General features: G+C 30.9%; 1 protein-coding gene across 1 annotated transcript in view; it reads left to right on the plus strand.

Moving 5' to 3' along the window:
- HPS4 (Hermansky-Pudlak syndrome 4 protein) overlaps positions 1-19,224 on the plus strand; it is a 73,176-nt gene that overhangs the window by 41,403 nt on the left and 12,549 nt on the right. The window contains exons 7-10 of the mRNA XM_035367961.2: positions 6,304-6,838; positions 11,635-12,242; positions 16,206-16,335; positions 18,856-18,967. Coding sequence (XP_035223852.1) covers positions 6,304-6,838; positions 11,635-12,242; positions 16,206-16,335; positions 18,856-18,967 — 1,385 coding nt within the window. The remainder of the gene's footprint in view (positions 1-6,303; positions 6,839-11,634; positions 12,243-16,205; positions 16,336-18,855; positions 18,968-19,224) is intronic.

Consider the following 19,224-nt stretch of genomic DNA (forward strand, 5'->3'; position numbering starts at 1 on the left):
TTACCATTTAAGTTTAATTCATTATTAAAAATATTTTTTCTTTTTACATATTTTTATTATTTAAAAAATCTGCTGGTTATTGAGTGTCATAGTTTGGCAAGTATGATAATGTGAATATACTTTTTAATAACATTATAATAATTTAAACCACCAACTGTATCAATAGATAACAATTCAAAAGGTTCACTTGCAGATGGTAGTGCTTGCATTAAACCAAATTTCGTTTGTCTAGTTTTCTTATTAAATTGACATATTTTACAATATTTACAATAATTTCTGATATCTTGTACTATACCTGCCTGATAATAGAAGATAACAACTTTAGCATTGAACATATACCAGTATGTCTAAATTCAGTATGAGCTTTTTCAAGTACCATGTATTTCCATGTATAAGCCAAGAATTTTTAAACTTTTCCCAAAGCTAAATTACATGGCTTGGCTTACATATGAATCTGTTAATCTTGCAAAAACTTTTAGGCACTTTTCCATTAGCTGAGAGCAAGCGATAAATTACCAAATATTGTACTTTTTATTTCCTAACTTTATGAACAAAATTAATTTTAAATGGCATGAGTTTTTCGTTTTATGAAAATGAGTTGTTTTATTTTCAAAATTGTTTATAATGCTGGTTTATTGCATTGTCACTAAAACAAAAAATCTAATGTGGGCCAATGGTTTTTCCACACTTGAACTTGATTTCATACTGTTGTTAGAATTTTCAGCAAACTCTATCACCTACATAAAATTGGCAAATCAACAGCCTTGTGTTTGGTATAGATTTAGTTAAGAACTTGATCAATAAGAGTTTTTGACTAAATCTTCACCAAATATGCAGTTGTTGCTTTGCTAATTGTATATATACTTTGATGTGTTTCTCTTTTGCTTTTCTATCACTTATAGATTGAAATTTGGCATATGAGGGTTTCTCTTTCCGCTTATCTTTCAGACAAAATAAAATGGTACAGGAAATAAGATTAGTATAGATGAGTGGCATAGCTAGAGTGGGGCAAAGGGGGCATCTGTCCCTGGGCACAGCATCCAGGGAGTGCCAAATTGATGTTACGAAGTTTTCAAATAGAATGTTTTCAATTCTTGGTACATGGGGGCACAGAATCTTCAGTTGTCCCTGTGCACTGGAAACCCTAGCTGTGGCTCTGGCATAGATACCACAGATTGTATACAAGACAACAAATGAATGGAAAAAATTTGCCAGAATAGGGTTATCAGAGTTAAAAACTATCATCATTGGCATCTGGTGTTTTACACTGCACAATTTGATTGCAAAATATTCCACTTATTTTTGCCTGCTTTACAACATTTTTGCCCTCATGGCTTCATATTTGAACGTAACATGGTTTTTTTTTTTTTTTTTCCTTCCATTTCAGCTTATATTGGGTAAATTTTTAAAGAAAAAAACACTTTTTGGCGTATTCAGGAATCATCTTATATTTAGATATATACGATAATTTAGTATGAAGTAGTGTTTGTATTACAATTTTATACAGCCCTTATTTCTTTAGTTAACACACAATTAATTTTCTTAAACATGGGATTACAAACATTATCAAAATTTTGAGGATCTTCAAATTCTTTTACTGATAATAAATTAGTTTGAACACACAAATGCTGACAAATAGGATTCATAGTTAACATATCAGCTTCAACATTAGTAGAACCGTTTTTTATATTTTATATCAAAATCATACATGGATAATTTTAAAGACCATCAAAATAATTACCTGTAAGATATTTTATATTCTTTAGACAAAATAAAATAGCATGATCACAGTAAAAGGATTTCTATGCAAATAATTATAAAATTTATCTTTGCATCTATAATTGCTAACAATTCCAATTCAGTAATTGCATAATTTTGTTCGTAAGATCTTAATTTTCAAGAATGGAAAGCTATAGAGTTTAGATTACCATCTGAGTGCTCTTATTTTGAAACTGCACGAACAGCTTCTTTACATGCACCTACAAATACATGACAGGGATATTTTGGATTAAATAGAGCTAAAAATCCTGTCCAATACATTCTGGGGGGTGGATCATTGCAGTAGGGCTCTGATCAGCTGTTAATTGGAATATGGTTCTATGGTTTATGGCTTGATAAGGTCTTCTGTGCCATTCAAACTTTATCATATTCACCATCAGGCTCTGCAAATATGTTTTGGAACATTTAGAACATCTGTTGAACCTCTGTAGGGAAGAGTAGCCTAATTTGGACCATTTTGTATTTTTCACTATATAGAAGGACGGAAGAAGTGCCAATAAAAATTAAGTATTAGAAAATATACTCACTAAGTGTACCTTCAAAATAGAACCATTTATTAAATTTTAAAAATTATTTATAACAGTGAAAAATGAATTTAAAAAAATCATGTCATCGGTTCAATTTAGGAAACCGGTTTCCTTATTTGGACCGCTAGTTTCCTAAATTGGACCATGAGTTTTCTTAACGGCAATTATAACAGAAGAACCTTTTAATTGCAGCACTAACTCCAGCACACTGAGTATGTATCCAAGCTTATATGATACTTGTATTTCATGCATAGTATCATTTCTTCTTCCTTGGTTTCTTCACATAATATACAAAACCATGAATCACCAGTTTCTTTGTTATGTTTCTGCATTTTGTTAAACTTTGGTGAACTGATTTTTTTTAGTTTTGGTATAACCGCGATTTGTAAGGGCTGCTTGTTATTTCCACTGCTTTCTAAGCTTTTGGTGTACTGCAAGAAGATGAAGGGCCAGTTGGATTTGGATTTTTCTTTGCTCGCGGTGATATTTTTTCAAGAACTGTCCTAAATCGTTTTTTTTTTTCATTATCACTTCTATCTTCATTATGATCACTACTAGAAGGTGAAACAAGGGTCCTGCAATATTTCTGCAATTAGCTTTTAAAATAAGTTTTAAGCATGCTACGCATACTTCGTCTCAGAGACGAATGGTTGGCATTCCTGTAAGTTTTTCGAAGGGTAGCATTCTAGGGTTAATTATAATTTATCCATGAAAGAAATATCGTTGCCGAAATTGGACCGGTTCAATTTCAGCAACTGTTTTTGGTCCAACTTGGGAAACTTGAATATTTAATGCTTGATATTGTACCGAAACATCAAACTAACATAACCTTGCAAAATTATAATTGCAAATTGTAGATAAATAAGCAAGTTTTGTGATGGTATAATAAGACATAATTACTTACGTTTAGACAAATTAACTGCTTTCACACTTATGTCGAAATAACAGATTTTCTTCTTAGCCAAACGAATAACACTTATCTCAATGTAACCATGAGGCGTTTCTTTGTAAACATAACTGCATTAACCTCTTCTACATCTACGTATAACAAAATGCCTATCTCAAATCTCGCAAATATCATCAGTCTTTCTGTATCATAGCGGTTCAAATAACGCTACGGTCCAAATTAGGCTACCTTTCCCTATGTGGACTGTCTTGAACCATTTCTGCAGTAGTTGTTGATCCATTATTATTTCAATATATTAGCAGAACTGGATTATCCGAATAAGATCGCTTTGTGTCATGACATGTTTGATTGTTTATTTGAAGCATGACCATCGTTTGTGGCTTCCTTTCCCAGAAGATTCTACTTACTAATTGATAAGGATGACTTACATGACATAAATCTCCAAACTCTAGAACATTTTGAAATTCTATCTTGGAAAAAGACACAAATCCAGCTTCTTGATGTTTTTAATCTATTTGATAAAAAAAATTACAAAAGAGTGCACTTAAAATTCTAGAGGCTTTCTCCTATATTCAGAATCCTGTATTTGTTGACATTCTAAAATGCAATCACCCGAGGTTGTCAAGTTCTTCATTGCTGGGTTCCCGGACACGTTGGAATGAAGGGAAATGAGTTAGCGGGTATCAAGCAAAGTCTGCAGTGGAATTTTCCAGTCAGCTCATTCCTCTTAAAGATATCAGCATGTTCATCAAGCAAAACTGTAAACAATAATGTTCATATCAAGCAAAACTGTAAACAAATGATCTGTTATGGGATGTTCAGGTTTATAAAAAATTAATAGGTGTCAAATGAGTGAGTGAATGAGATGAATGGAGGGAATAGTGAAAGGGAACTAGAAACCGAAGGGAGGACTTCTTTTAACTCGCTTAAAAAGTAGTCACTCTCATCTTGCTCACAATTATATTTTGAAAGCTGAAAGTGAACCTATCTGCTCAAACTGCAATGTTGTTCTGTTAGTATAGCATATTTAATTGAATGTTCTTGTTTTAATGAGTTTTACATGAAGTATTTTAATGGTTTTTGGGTAAGTCTTGACGTTATAATCGGGCAAGACTTCAACATATTTCAATATTTAAAAGAAATTGGACTTTATTACATTACTCAGTTTGAAATGTTTTTATAAGTTCCTTTATACCTATTAAATTTTTCCCTGTGTGCTGATTTTACCTGTTTTTACAATTTTTTATCTTGTTAATTTCATGTATTCCCCCATCATGTCTTGCACCACTTTTCATTTGCATACCATCTTGGTTGATCTTGTGTTTTTACTTTGGTTCCATTTTTGCTTAACATTCTTGTATTTTCATCATTTCATAACATACATCTATTCTGCGTTACTTTATTTTAGTTTTAGAATTTCTAGCATTATTATGCAAGATGATGCAGCTTTACCATATATATGGTGCATCATAACCTTCCTGTTTTGTATATGCCAGTAAATTTACTATATACTACTGCTACTACTGTTGAAACTTGTCTAAGAGCTTTTGAAAAACAGCAGGGGAATTTTGGAATTTTTCCAACCAAAATGTAATCTATTGATTTCATAAAGACCAAAACTTGGTGTAAGTGCTAATACTAGATTTAATGTAGAGAAAACTTTTGCATTTATTAATTGGTTTAGTACTGCATCTGTTCTAGGTACATGTCGAAGTCTGTTTTCGTAATATGGTTAAGCTTCCTGTAATTAATACATAGTCTAGCTGTTCTTTTTCTTTGACATACATAGTCTAAAAGTGGCAAAATGAGCAGCACGTGCTTGCACAGTGAGAGGAAGCCAGGAAAAGGGAGTGTGCACACGGGTATCTATAGAGTTGGTTTCCCTTGTTTAAATTTTGGACTGTGATTGAATAAAAAATATTTGCATTGCTACTCTAACATAATGATGCAATGCAGATTAGTTTTCAGATGAACACACTCTAGATTTGTATAACTAGTAATTAAAAAAAAGGGGGGGAGGAGATGCAGCCAAATTAAAATGAAGAATTAAAAGGACTATTTCTAAATTCAAGTTAGTAGTTCTCTTTCATATTTTATATCTGTAGATAGATAGATACATTAATGTATTACCTGTATTTTTTAAAAATTTCGTTTATAAGTTTAAAAAGATTTTTTTCACATAGTGTGACTGTATTGGTTTCAGCAATTATGAATCTCTTTATTGACCTCACTTGTTTTAGCTTTCCATTATCCTAGCGAACTTGACTGGATTGTAATTCTTTGGTATAAGATATATAAAGTTAAGAAAGTATCAGGTAAGTCATCCATATGTCAATGTTGAAGAACAAAAAGCAGTTCAATGCCTTTCTTGTATATTCAGGCACCGAAATTTAAATCCTCTTTAGAAATAAGTGTTGTTGTGAATAACAGAAAACAACAGACAGAAAGTGATGTGTTGAAAGCATCTAAAAGATGTAAAAATAAAAGAGTTTTGTGTAAAAGGAACATTTGTCTATTTTGTAGATTCAAAACTAATTAAAATGAAAGTGCCCTGTATCCCAGTAGCTATATTTCATGTCTCAGGATTCACCACAAATGGCTAGAGGGATTGTACTGAACAAACAGGGCTTTGGACTAAAGCATGCATTAATGGTAGAATATATAGTTTTTCATTTTTTTTTTTTTTTTTTTTGTTAAGAACCATTAAATATAACTGTAACAGATTAAAAAAAGCTAATAATAAATCTACATTTGACTTAGGAATCGTCCATTTCCTTTGTGACAGTGGACAATTCATTGACATAGAGCATTTAAACACATCATCTGCATTTTATCGTTTTAATTCTGTAACCCAGTAACTGGGAGAAAAGACTGCTTAAGTCTAAAAAATCAAGCATTTGTAAATATGTAAATGTGATGAATTCCATTTTAGGATATAGTTGTTAAAAGTTAGCTATCAAAGAAGTGATTAAAAATTGCTCATTGATGTTAAAATAGTTGAGAAACATAAGGTAGAACTGATGTTTATTTTCAAACTACTGATTAATTATGATTTTTATAAAACACATGTATAATTTTTATCTTTTCCAGTCACCAGTTAGCAATGTTGGAAATAAATTATGCAGTCTCCCTCCAGATGTTGAATTGAAATATATATATTTGACAAAAAAGGCAGTTGGAAGTATTTTGAAATATAATCATCTATATGCAGGAAGTCCTGTACGAGTGAAAAGTGCTAATAAAACCAGTTTGAAGTCATCGCCATCTACAGCTTCACATGATAACAGTATTAGCTCTGGTTCTGAAGGTGATGTAGATTCTGGTAACTGCAGTCAAAATACCCGAGGAAATAAATATGAAATTTCACACTTTAGAAAGTTGAGCAGTGGATCAAAACCATATGAAAAATTATCTAGTAGAAGAAAATCATCAAGTTTTTCATGCTGTGCATTACACTCAGGATTATTTAAAAGAGATTTAATTGTCAGCAAAAATCACAGCTGCTTTAAATTGCTATCAAATCATTGTGCTATCAAACACTTTAATGAAAAAAATAATTTCCAAACTAAATTAGAAATAATTAGTAGATCTGCAGTGAAAAATAAAACTAACTGTGTCATTATAGGTGAGTAATATTTAGGTATTTTCTAAATAAATGTTTAGTAAAATAATAATTAAAAAAAATCTGCTTTTTGATTTTATATTGCACACAAAGGAGAGGTGGTTTTTTTTTTTTTTTTTTATAAACATTTTGTGTGTTATCTTTATTTATTAAATATGTTCTTCGCACTTAAACCATGAAGTTCAGTTCAATAACAATATCACAAAATAATTTTAAAATGAATATATCTTTAGAATTTCCGATACACAGACTCGCGTAATGTAGATAAAACAAAATCCCTCCCTCCGCACAATGTTGCCATTGCTTGCTTTGAAATTGTTAAGTTTTTTAATTAAAAATTTATTAAAGTTTTACAAAATACGAAATAGATAATAAAATAAATTCCAGATTTGGGTTTCCAGATACCCATATTTGAGTGGAGGACTGTGTTATTCAAAATTTGATGTAACTAGGTACTGTTATTTTTTCACAATGCGAGAAGCATACATACGTTCCTGCAGATTCTTCATTATTTAATTTCTTTAACTATAATGCAGGGCTCTAATATTTGAGGGTAGCAATTTGAAAAGTGAAATACTGTTTTATAGTGGACAATGCAAAATGCCAAAATGAAATTAATAGCCCTTCTGGGCAAATTGCCCCTTTGTGCTAAAAGTGTATTTGCATAAATATTTGCATGTTAATATAAATTTAATTGTTAACAAAAATTTTAGGCTTGATAAAAAGTTATATTTTAAGTAATATTGCTGTAAGTATGCACAGATAACAGAAATTAAAATTAATAAAAAAATGTAAAAAATAAGTTTAAATTCATATTTGTTGAGAAGTCATAATACAAGTGTAAGAAGTTTATACCATGATTTTGTCTTTATCTCATGATATTGTGATATATAAGTTCATATTTTCTTAAAAATCATAACATAAGTTAAAAAATAATTTTTATCTAATCATTTAAAAAGTGTTGTGCAATATTGCATACTTTCATAAAATTTAATACAAAGTTATATTTTTAATCTCCCATGTGTATTCTACTAGTAGTTCTCCTTTGTATATGCAATTCTTAAGGAGGTGTAATATTTTTCTAGTCTTTATTATTATGATTATATTTCTAGTGTAGTTTATATTACAGTACAAAGTTCGAAATCTGGATGTCCATGATCCAGAATGATCACTTCCAAACCACCAGCCAAAAAAATAAGTGAGTGCTGTAAATACAATTTTTCTCCAGACTAATTACAATTCCTGCATTTCACTTTCAAACACCTGCTGACTAGATTGTCACACCCTGGACAATAACGTGTTAATTGGCATAGTATTGACATTACCCAAGATCACACTTTCAGCATTTAAGTGGTTGTGTGTGGTGGGGAAGACAGGCAGAGCCAACACTACACTCTTTGCTGCCTGGTGCAATCTTTGTATTCCAAAATTCTGGTGCTCTGTACCTCCCTAAATTCTACTTCCTAGTATCTCTCCTAAATTCTAAAACTTTTCTCATCCCTAATTTTTGCTGCTTGGTGCTCCTCTAAATTCTAAAATGTTTGCTATCCATCTGATGGAGTCACACTGTTTGGACCTGCTCTGGTGCCTGCTCTGTGTGTGTGGATAGCATTCTTCTGTTCAACCTAAGCAACAGATGAAGCCCCAATGTTGCCATATCTACTTTTCATATTGCTAAGTTTAAACTGATGATTTGAAATCAGGAAATTTCCGAAATCTAGAATCGTAGTCCTGACAATTCCAGATCTCAAGCTTTGTACTGTATATATATTTTGCATTAATTACTAATGAAAAAGATGAATGGATTGTTTATTTTTTATGTATAGTTAGTTTAAAACTTTTTTAGTAGACTAAGAACAATTATATACATATATATTAATTTTGATATTATTATTCTTTTGTTGTTTTTTTAATTTGAGTATAAAAATGGCAATGAATTTACAAGTTACTTCACCCCCCCAAATAGCATTCAAATTGTGTTATTTAGTTTTTTTTTTTTAACCAAATTTTAAATAATGTTAATAATTTGTTTAAATTTTCAATGCATAGCAAAAATTAGTTGAAAGTTATTTTTTTTTTCTCTTTCTAAATTTTAATAAAAATTTCGAGATTTATTACTTATCCTTTGTGTATTTTAAAACACTGAAATGTAAAGAAAATATTCTTTTAAATTTTTTATGATTTGCATTTTTTGATTGAATTTTATGACTATTTTAATTTTATGATTTTTTATGATTGCAGTCATTAATTTTAATAATTAGCTTAAATGCAGAAACTAACAAACTTAATTGCCCAGTGTGTAACATGAATATTTCAAATATCACCAAAGGCTTATTCAGAGACCTCTTTAACAAAGAAGCGTTGCAAATTGCATAAATTCATGTATTCATATTAGCAGAGGGACTATATCATTCCTAATATTGACTGAAATGATTTATTCTACTTCATTGAAAATTCACTTTTATTGATTGAAATGAGAGATTTACTGTTATTATATTTAAATTTTGAAAACAAAAAAAGTACTTGTCTATCATAATTGTTCTTTGCATGAAATAGGAATTAGCACTTTTAGCTTGAACAAGAAACAGATGGTCACCAGTATGTACACAACAACTGTTGTGCCAAGCGTAAAATAAAAATTATTTTTAATAACTTTTAAAATTATTAAAAATAATTAATATGAATTTTAATCAAGATAATTTTTAAAATGGTTGCTCATTAATAACACCATGGATGGTTGTGGCAGTCTTCGTGGGTTTGGTTTTGCCCAGTTCTCGGTTGGTTCGCCACCTTATGCCAACTGTATTTATAATACAAAAATACAAATACTGTTTTCTATCCTTTTTTTTTTTTTTTTTTTTTTTTTTTTGTGACTAGAGTGGTGCACGAGTCGCAAGGTATTTCTTTGTTACAGCTGATCCATGCAACCGGAGTGGTGGCCCACATTGCGGGATGTCTTATTGTCAATTTTGTCAAGCATGGAGGATGCATTGAGCTTCTCGAATGCTAAACTGTGAGAGCTGTGCCTGTGTTGACTATCTCTCAGAGATTGTTTCATGTAAAGGGTGTAATGCCCAGGTAATAAACTGCTGTATGTGCTGAGTGTTAACCACTTGTGCTACGACTAAATTTCACGGTTGTGGTGCTGTTTGTACAATATAACAATATAACAAGTGGTAAAGTGTCCCATTTATGCCGCTCCGGGTCTGCGAGTGCAATCCAGAGCTGTAACTCGAGAAATAAACAATCTCGTTGTTAGGCGACGTGTGCACCACGTTATTTTCATTTTTGTGCGCGGTTTGAGACAAAAGCATCTCAACATTTTAGCGCGAGTGGTTAATAGCATCATGGAGCAACAGTTCAGTGAAATTAAAAAAATGAAATAAATATAAATTAAGACTTGCATGTAGTTTGCTTCCTAATTTTCAGATTGTGGTTTGTGTGTAATTCTAATGCACTGTGAAAACACAGTAGTAAAGGATCCCATATTGTTTCTGTATTTCCTGTGCAGTTCAAATTCACCTAAGTAGGAGCTAAACAAATCTGAAACTCTATGATGATAATTCTTTATGCTCTGCAAATTTTCTATCACACTTGTAAATCGATCATTTGTATTTTGAAGCAATTATTCCTTTATCCCTATACTATTCAAAGGTAATTCTGATAACTTAATTTTTCAGATGACTGAAAACACCAGTCATATTGAAATTCCAAAAGCTAATCTGAATGTGAGGATAAAGAGGAAGACTTCACTATTAAAAAAAGTTTATACTTTGATCCTTTTTCGTTTAAGGAAAAGGTTCCAGAGAATTTCCACTTTTATGTTATATATATTTCCACTGCTTATCATGGCTGCAGAATCTTGGGGAAGGGGAAATGTTTATTCAGAAATCATTCTCATTTGTTTCATTCAATAGGAGAAAAAACATACAATTTGTAACTTGTGAGGATGCATCCTTGCTTTAAGCATGAAAATGAGTATGCTTAAAGCAAGGGTTAATTTTTAAGCATGAAAATTAGTGAGCGTGGGGGGGAAAGAATCTCAAATTTAACTTAAAACTCGTGTAAATTATTCATATGAGAATGTAATGGGAAAAAATTTCGATATTTTTTTATCATCCACACTCCCAGGAAAAGTTACCCATACATTAATGACTTCGCAAATTACTGAAATGTTTGTTAGCTAACTTTACAAATCATAGGTACTGTTCTGTTAATTCTTAGCGAATTTCCATATGCATAGAATGCATGAGTTGGCTGTTATCAAATGCATGCTTTGGAGATAAAGGTAGCCAAATATGGCATTTTATCACCATTTTGGTGGTTTTTGACTGAAGGTCTGGTTGTTGATAACCAACAGGTACCCAGAAAAATCTAAAAATAAAAATGTGTTTTAAATTTTAGTTTGTGTACGATGTCTAATGACAAATTTCTTAAATATTTCTGTCATTGATGAGTCTCTCCAAATGAATCCTTTTATGAGGAATAAAAGCATTATCATCCATTTATATGATTTAAAAATATTCAAGAAGCTAATGATTAAAAATATCAATATTTTATAGAAATAAATTAGTTGATAATAGAATTATCAATTCTAATTGGTAAAACCTCATATGTACTAGCTATTTTTTCGTTCTGAGATGCTTTAAGACATTAAATTATAAAAATAAATTATATATTATATTATAGTACACTTTTTCCCCTTATTGGGCAAATATTCATTTTAAACAAAATATACATTTTATGCATTTGATTAATGAATTTATAAAAATATTTCTCATTTTATAACTTTTTTTCAGCTTCTCCTGCCAGCGTACTTTGTTACCGTCATGCATCTATTTGTGCAAAGAGCTTTGTGTCTAAATCTAAAGTGAAACATTTGAATATAATTAGTTATTGTGATTTGGAATTTAGCTGTCCTTTGTGCCTTGGCTATTATACATCTCTCACAGCTAATTCTTTCACTTTAAAGCAATGGGATTCAGAATTGCATTTATCACCTCTGGTGAGTCAGGTACCTACATTTCAGCAGACAATGAAGTTGTTTTTGAAACATTCAAATACCACATGTGATGCTTCACAAAAAGAAAATAAAACTAAAAATTGTAGATTACAAGTTTTAAGATGTAGATCCAAAAGTGAAAATTTTCCTCGTTATAGAACAAAGCACAGTAATGGAGCTCATGAAGAAAGAAAATATTCTTGTGAAAATTATGATCTATTAGATGCAGTATCACATAAAGCAAAAAAATATTTATCTTTTGCTTCACCAGACAATGAAAAAAAATGTGATGATATAGAAAACAATGAATTGCAAAAAACTGTTCTTTATGTCCAAAGATGTGGTGGCAGCACTCTTCTTTTACTTCTAAACAAGAGTTATGATGAAAAAGTTTTGAATTATTTGGTAAGATTATAAAATACATGTCTTTTATACCAAAGTTATATTACTTGGAATTTACACATGTTTTTTATTTGAGCTGTTTCATGAAATTATATTTTTGTTTTGCTTGAGAATGGAAGGTTTTGACCTTTAATACAATACAAGAATTTTTCATAATTTTTATGAAAACACAGCTAATCTCATAACCTTATCCACAAATTTGAAATAATTGTTAAAGTACCAAAAATTATACTTGTTGCAAGAGTTCTTAGCGCACATTCAAGTTGCTATTTGAATTAATTTTTAAACTTTAGATATAACATTTTTTATTTCTTTTTGTTTACCTTTGATTTTGGGGACTATTAAATAAAGTGATTCTGAAATTTGAATAACATAGTAAATGATATAAAGTGGAGTTTCCTAACTATATTTTAGCAAAATATTAAAGAAAAAAATGATACAGTGAATGTGTAACAATTAGTTTCATTTGTCTAATTTTCTGTTTTTTATGGTACGTAATTTCCTTCTTTATGTAATTGTTTAATTTAGTTTTTCAAAAATCTTTTGATTTTTATTCTTATGAAGTTGGCAAGTATGTTAATCAAAAGTTTACAAATTTCAACTAAGATATTTTTATGTTTACACTTAGGAGGTTGTGCAAAATTTGAGATACCTAGGGTGATATGCCTTGTTTCATGCAACAATAATTAATGTATATGTGATGGATTTTGTATGAATATTGCTGTCACTAACATAATGTCGTTAAAAATTTGAAATCAGTAAGATCATACTCATCTTTAGAATTATGTGTAGGAATATATATATATGAAAAAAATTTTAATATAACTTTAGTGGTATAAAAGTGCTCAGCAAAAATGGCTTACGTCAATTTTTTTAAAAATAAGTTTTATAAAACTAACTTTGCTGCTTGTCATATATTGTAATTATTAGTACTTTGCTATTTTCAAGATCTTGATGAATCCAAAGTATATTTAGTGTCAATAATTTTTTAAAGAAAAAGAAAATATTTAAATAGCTCTGATTTTTGGCATATTTCTGGATTATTCAATATTCATTAAACAAACTTTAAGGATAGATCAGGCATACAAAAATAACTCACTTTTACAAGAAAAGATGGAGCCATAAAGGTGTCAAGATTTATCAAGAAGGTGCTGTTTTCTAGTGAATTAATTAAAAGAAAAAGATATTAGATAAAGTGTGCAACATAGATTTAATGGAATATAAGTTTACATTAGCGTAACTACATACATATAATACAAGTATGTATGTTCAAACACAGTGACAAGTAGTGTGCGGTGTCACACTTACAATATCAAAAACAAACCTTTTTAGTACTTAAAATCTATATTTAAAGAATTTGCCATCTGTATCAATAAATGCTTTCCAACATTGATGCATGGACATTTACATTTTTGAAGATGCCAGTTATCTTACCTGATCCATGCAGTTGCTTCAGTGACTTTTGCAGTGATGTTTCTTTCAGATGTAACGGGTTATGTGTATGAGATTCTTCATATAACGCGACATGAAATAATCAGAAAAGGAGCAAGTCCCATGTCAAGGGAATTGTGGAGGTCCCATGTCCGGACCACCTCTATTCACTTCGCTGAATAGGTCGCATTGTGATAATACTGCTCAATTTGACTGGAATTGGCATACTTCTTGCTGTGCTAAAACCACATACTATGGTGAATGCCTGCCAGGATGTCATGGATTAACTCTGTGGAATATCCCCAAAACGTATCTGATATGTTCTTCCCTAGAGTCCTGAGAGAAGATATGGGCTTAGCAAACAGTCTATAATTTCTGCCCAAACAGTTATAGTAAATCTTTATTAAACACCATATAGCCCTGTTGCACATGGGTTTTCATATATTCACATGTGCCATTTGTGTGTACATTCACAACATCATCCTTTGAAAATATGGCTTCATTCATCAAACAAACCCAGGGTGGAAAATCAGCCTGAATTGCAGCTTTATGCAAAAATCAAACTGCAAATTGCAGGGCAAGACTCTTGCTCCAAGTAATGGGACATGTTGAACACGGTAAAGGTTTAAAGACAAATTGTGCATATGTGAAGCATTCAGAATTGCAACATGCCCAGATTACAAAAAATTATTCATGTACTTGGGTTACGTATGATCACTTCTTCTGTAACAAGTGTACATGTTTTTCAGTCTCAACTGCAACATCTATTTATTTCAGATGTCCTTGTTGTGCATAATTGGAGCAAACACCCAGACTTGTGATGAGGGAGCAGCTGTAGGTTTGAAAGGCATAGTCAATATAAAAGCTGTGCTATGCTGCTGTTTCCTTTTGCTTCCCCATAAATGAAGTGCATCTCTGCTATCTCTGTATCATTGTAGTTTTTTATCCTATATCGGAAATGTTCACACCTCGAATGATCCTGCATGCAATACAAGTTCAACTGACTCACTTGTAAAAAGTTCCATCTAGGAGTTGCCGTTTACGACCCCTTTTTCTATTGTAAAAATTCCCCTCTTTTTTCTTTTCTTTTTTCTTTCTTTCTTTCTTTCTTTCTTTCTTTCTTTTTTTTTTTTTATGTCAGATTGTTTTATGTCAGATATGTTGTTTTAAGGATTTTTTAATCACTTTACAGTAGTGTAAATAGTTTCAGAACTTTTCTGAAAATTTTTACTTCCTTAATAACATTTTCTCTTAATAATTAAGTGATTAGATTTTATGTATATAAATTGTAAAAATAACATAAATTCTTCTTTTCTTCACTTTCACAGCATGTCAATCATATGAGCAGATGTTCAGGAGTTGGACAATGAAACTGAAACGCTTGGCTCCAAAGTGAGTCTGCAAAATAATACCCCCAAAGTGAATGTGTGTACTTCTAGTTGGGAACTCTGAATGATTTCAAATTTTGTCAACAACAGCAAATTTTATATTTGAATTCTTCGTCATATCAGACAAACTAACTTCAAACAATGATAATTATTAAAAATAAATGGGAGATAGCAGGAGTTAAAAAATGAACAAACTGTTAGTATTTTTTGGTTGGTTTATCTGTTGCCAAGACAACAGGTATGATAAGAAGTTACCCCAAAAGAATGTTAGTGTGTAAAAATTACTCAAAAAGATAAAAGATTACTCAAAGGATAGCAGAACTTAACATACTTTCAAATTTACCTATTACTAATAAAGTTGCTTATCAGGATCCTCATAGAGCTAATATTCATGGTCAGAGAGCCATAGCAAAGTAACTGATAGCCAGCACTCATATTATATATTGGCTATAAAGAAGTGCCAGTCAGAAATGTGATACGTGGACAGTTTATAATGAAAAATTTACATTCTTCAGCAATTAATCCATGATCACCATCTTTTCGAGTTTTTAAAGGGTGTATATGTGAATGTCTTTAGATGCACATGATGAGACTCTCTGATGCCATTGGTAAACTAATTATGGTTTGGAATGCAGTGGCATGGAAGTTTTTGTGATTAGAAATTATTGTTCGTAATGGTTACATGTTTGGACGATTTTTGAGCAAAGTCTGTCCATTTGTTTGTATCCCAAGGAACATGCTCTGTATCAAGATGACAATGCACCAGCCTGCATTGCAAAATTGGTGACAGAATGATTTGAAGAATATGAAATGAGCTTAAACTTTTCCCACTCTCTGAACAATCCCCTGATTTCAACACTATTTAGCCTGTGTATATTATTTGAGAAGTCATGAAATGTTTTCCTCTTTGTCCATTTTAAAGTGAACAGCTTTGCAAGAGTAACAGTTGAAAATATCTTTAACAATTGGATAACAGTTATATTTATCTTTTCTAAAATAAATAGCAATAATATTGACTTCCATAACAAGGCCTGCAATAAAGTATTATACTGCAGTTGCAAATATTTCAGTTTCATTACCCAGCTCCTGTAATTTTGATTATTATCCATATCAAGAATTGAAATTGATTTTTGATCCTTTATTTTAGTGGAATTGTGGTTTCACGATACTTCGAGATTTAGAAACCAGTGCAGAGAAAAATATTGGTGAAAATTTTTATGAAACAGAGCCTCTGTTTCTTACGTTGCTCTACAATCATTCACTGAAGGTTCTAAAAGGTAAACTATTTTTTTTAATATCAAGCCTGTAACTCTCTTGATCTAAAACTGGCTTATGTAATATGTCATTGTAATTAAATAATGTAGGACTCTAGTGTAGAAAAGGGTGCCCCATAAATGAGTGCCAATTATCAATGCTGATACCGGTGTTCTGGTAACCTACAATCAAGTCTATTTCCTCAATGTTATGGCAACCATTTATTTGTTATGTGGCGTTTTTTTTTTTTTTTTTTTTTTTTTTTTTTAAGTTTTATCTGATTGGACTCTTAGTTTAGTGATCGAGGATTACGTGATTTGTAGTGCATGTATCATGTTCTACAAATCACATATTTTGAATTTTCATGTATTTTGAATTGTTGGAATTGTAACTGCCATTTATTGACTGTTGGTTTTCATTAGCTGGCTGTTTCTAATTAATCATTGTTTGATCATCACAGCAAAAAAATGTGTCTGGCAGTATAAATATTTGTTTTTTTTTCCCTCTATGATTTAGAGCAAAAGGGTGAGAAAGGTATTATTGATTGTGTATGATTGAAGTTTTAATTGGTTCTCAGTAGGAATGTTCCAATTTTACGAAAGACATGCATTTGTTCAAGTGTAAGGATCATCACCAGTACTGTGATCAGGAAGAGAAGGATCCGTTCTGGGATTATATTAATTGCATAAAGAAATGGTATGTGCTGCAGTCATCCAATACTGACAATGAGATGTCGCGAAGAACAAATGCAATGAGTACTTTTGTTAGTTTTGCAACTTATGTTTTTCATGTTGTTTTGGGCGATAGCCATCTTGGGAACATTACTTCTTGGTGTCAAAAAAATGCCAAAAATATCAAGGGGCACCCAATTGTAAACTTTACCTAATGTAGACATTTAGGAGTTCGATATTTCACTATATTTAGCTATGAAGGATTTTGTGAAAGAAGCGGATTAATACATATGGTAAAAATCACAAAAATGTGCCTATAATGAATATATTGCATCACCAGGAATTCAATCTGTAGTACAATTGTTAATGGGTAGGCCAGAATTAATGATAATTATTACATTCAGATTACCATTCAAAAATGTGTCCCCCTTCCTCCACAGGATAGAAGGATCCAAATCCAAGTGGGAATCACATTTAGTCCTTAGAAATAAATATTGCACTAGATTTTTTGATTTTATAAAACTTTACAAATCACAAAAAATATTTTAAAATCTTAAGTTTGCAAATGGGAATGGTGTGACAAAAAAGCTTTTGGATCAAGCACAATATTTATAACTTGATGATTTAAAAAAAAAAAAAAAAAAAAACTGCAAGTTTAATGCATCAAGTGAATTACGATGTGATTAATAAACTGTAAATGATAAAAAAATTGCAAAAATTGCATATATATATTGAGAAAAATAAAAATTAGGAAAGATGAAAAAAGTCAGATTAAAATTACCCGCATACTTTTACAAGAGTGTTGCTTTGTTTCTGGTGTATTTGGTTGCAAAACATCAATTGTGTGTAATTTATTAAACTTGTTTAACTGTGTGTATGCATGCTTGTGTATGAGAGAAGAAATAATTCAAACTCTAGTTTTAATAGCCCCCAGTCTTTCATTATTTTCCTTTCTATCCAGAAAATAGTTAATAATATTTTTTCTGAACTGTATCATCTCAAAATTTAAAGCTAGCACACATTTTCTATTGTCACTCTGATTAATTAGAAAAATTGGCAAGTTATTGTAAAAGAATATCTGCAAATACTTCAAGGATAATATGGATATTTAACAATTTCTCTTGAAGAAATGTCAAAAATTCCCCAAATCACTAACAAAGTAAACTCTGTGATGCAATTCAGCTAACTCTCTTTGAACTGCAAATTTTTAGAGCTGATTAACAACTAACTACTGGCTGTTGATATGATATTTATATGGTGCTGCATAGCTTCTGGAAGTTTCAGGAAAAATCCTCCTAGGGCTTTAAAAATGAGTTTTCCCAAAACTTCCAGAAATTTCCAGAATACACAAAAAATTAGCCTCTACTGCCCACATGAAAAGGATATTCTGCACCGTTGACCTTACTTTTATACAAGGTTAAGTAAAAACAAACCTCATAAAAAATATAGATATTTTTGCTTCTTACTTTGTTTTCTGTTTAGTTAGGCCACGTATCTTGGCTCAATTCATTATGAAGCTTTTACAGTATTTTGCAAGGCCCCGGTGAAGAGGACGCGGCTCTCCAGGGCACTAGGATGCACAGTTTGGGAACCACTGAATGTTCATGTTTATATCCATAAAGCTGAGCCCAAAATAAGGATATATCAACTGGGTATAACTGCATCAGAAATGTTTCACTGTGTAAAGCCATCAAGCTCTATCATGATTTTCTGCATCATACACTAAAATTTTTATCACACACATATATATGTTGCTTCCCCCCTCTAACATTTCTAGCTTTAATAAGCTTGAATTTTCACATCTATATGTTGTTTAAATCTCAATTTACTAATTTACCGTTTTTGTTATAATTATTGTTTTCTTGTTTATAGAATATCCATCTTACCCATATGGAGGACTTTTAGGAAAACATTCCAATGAATCCATTCAGGTTATTCAAAAAGATTTTCTATCAGACTCCTATCTTCAATCAATTTGTCTTCTGTAAGTATGTGATTTTCTTTGTTTTCACTCTAGAGTTCTGTTCCATCATTACATTTCAGTAGAAGCTTAAAGAAAAAATATCCTTCTCTATTTAATTAGAATCATAAAATTCAAGTCACAGATATAGCATATAAGAAACTTGCATCACATATAGTCATTTTTCACGTTGTATTGCTGTTGTTTATTCATTTTCAAATAAAGTTGTATAGTATTTCCATTTAAACACATTTTTCTTGATGCCAGAATCCTGTAACTTC

This window comes from Stegodyphus dumicola, chromosome 2 (assembly GCF_044657685.1).
Source record: "Stegodyphus dumicola isolate Sdum_Otavi_A_Nest chromosome 2, ASM4465768v1".
NCBI lineage: Eukaryota > Metazoa > Arthropoda > Arachnida > Araneae > Eresidae > Stegodyphus > Stegodyphus dumicola.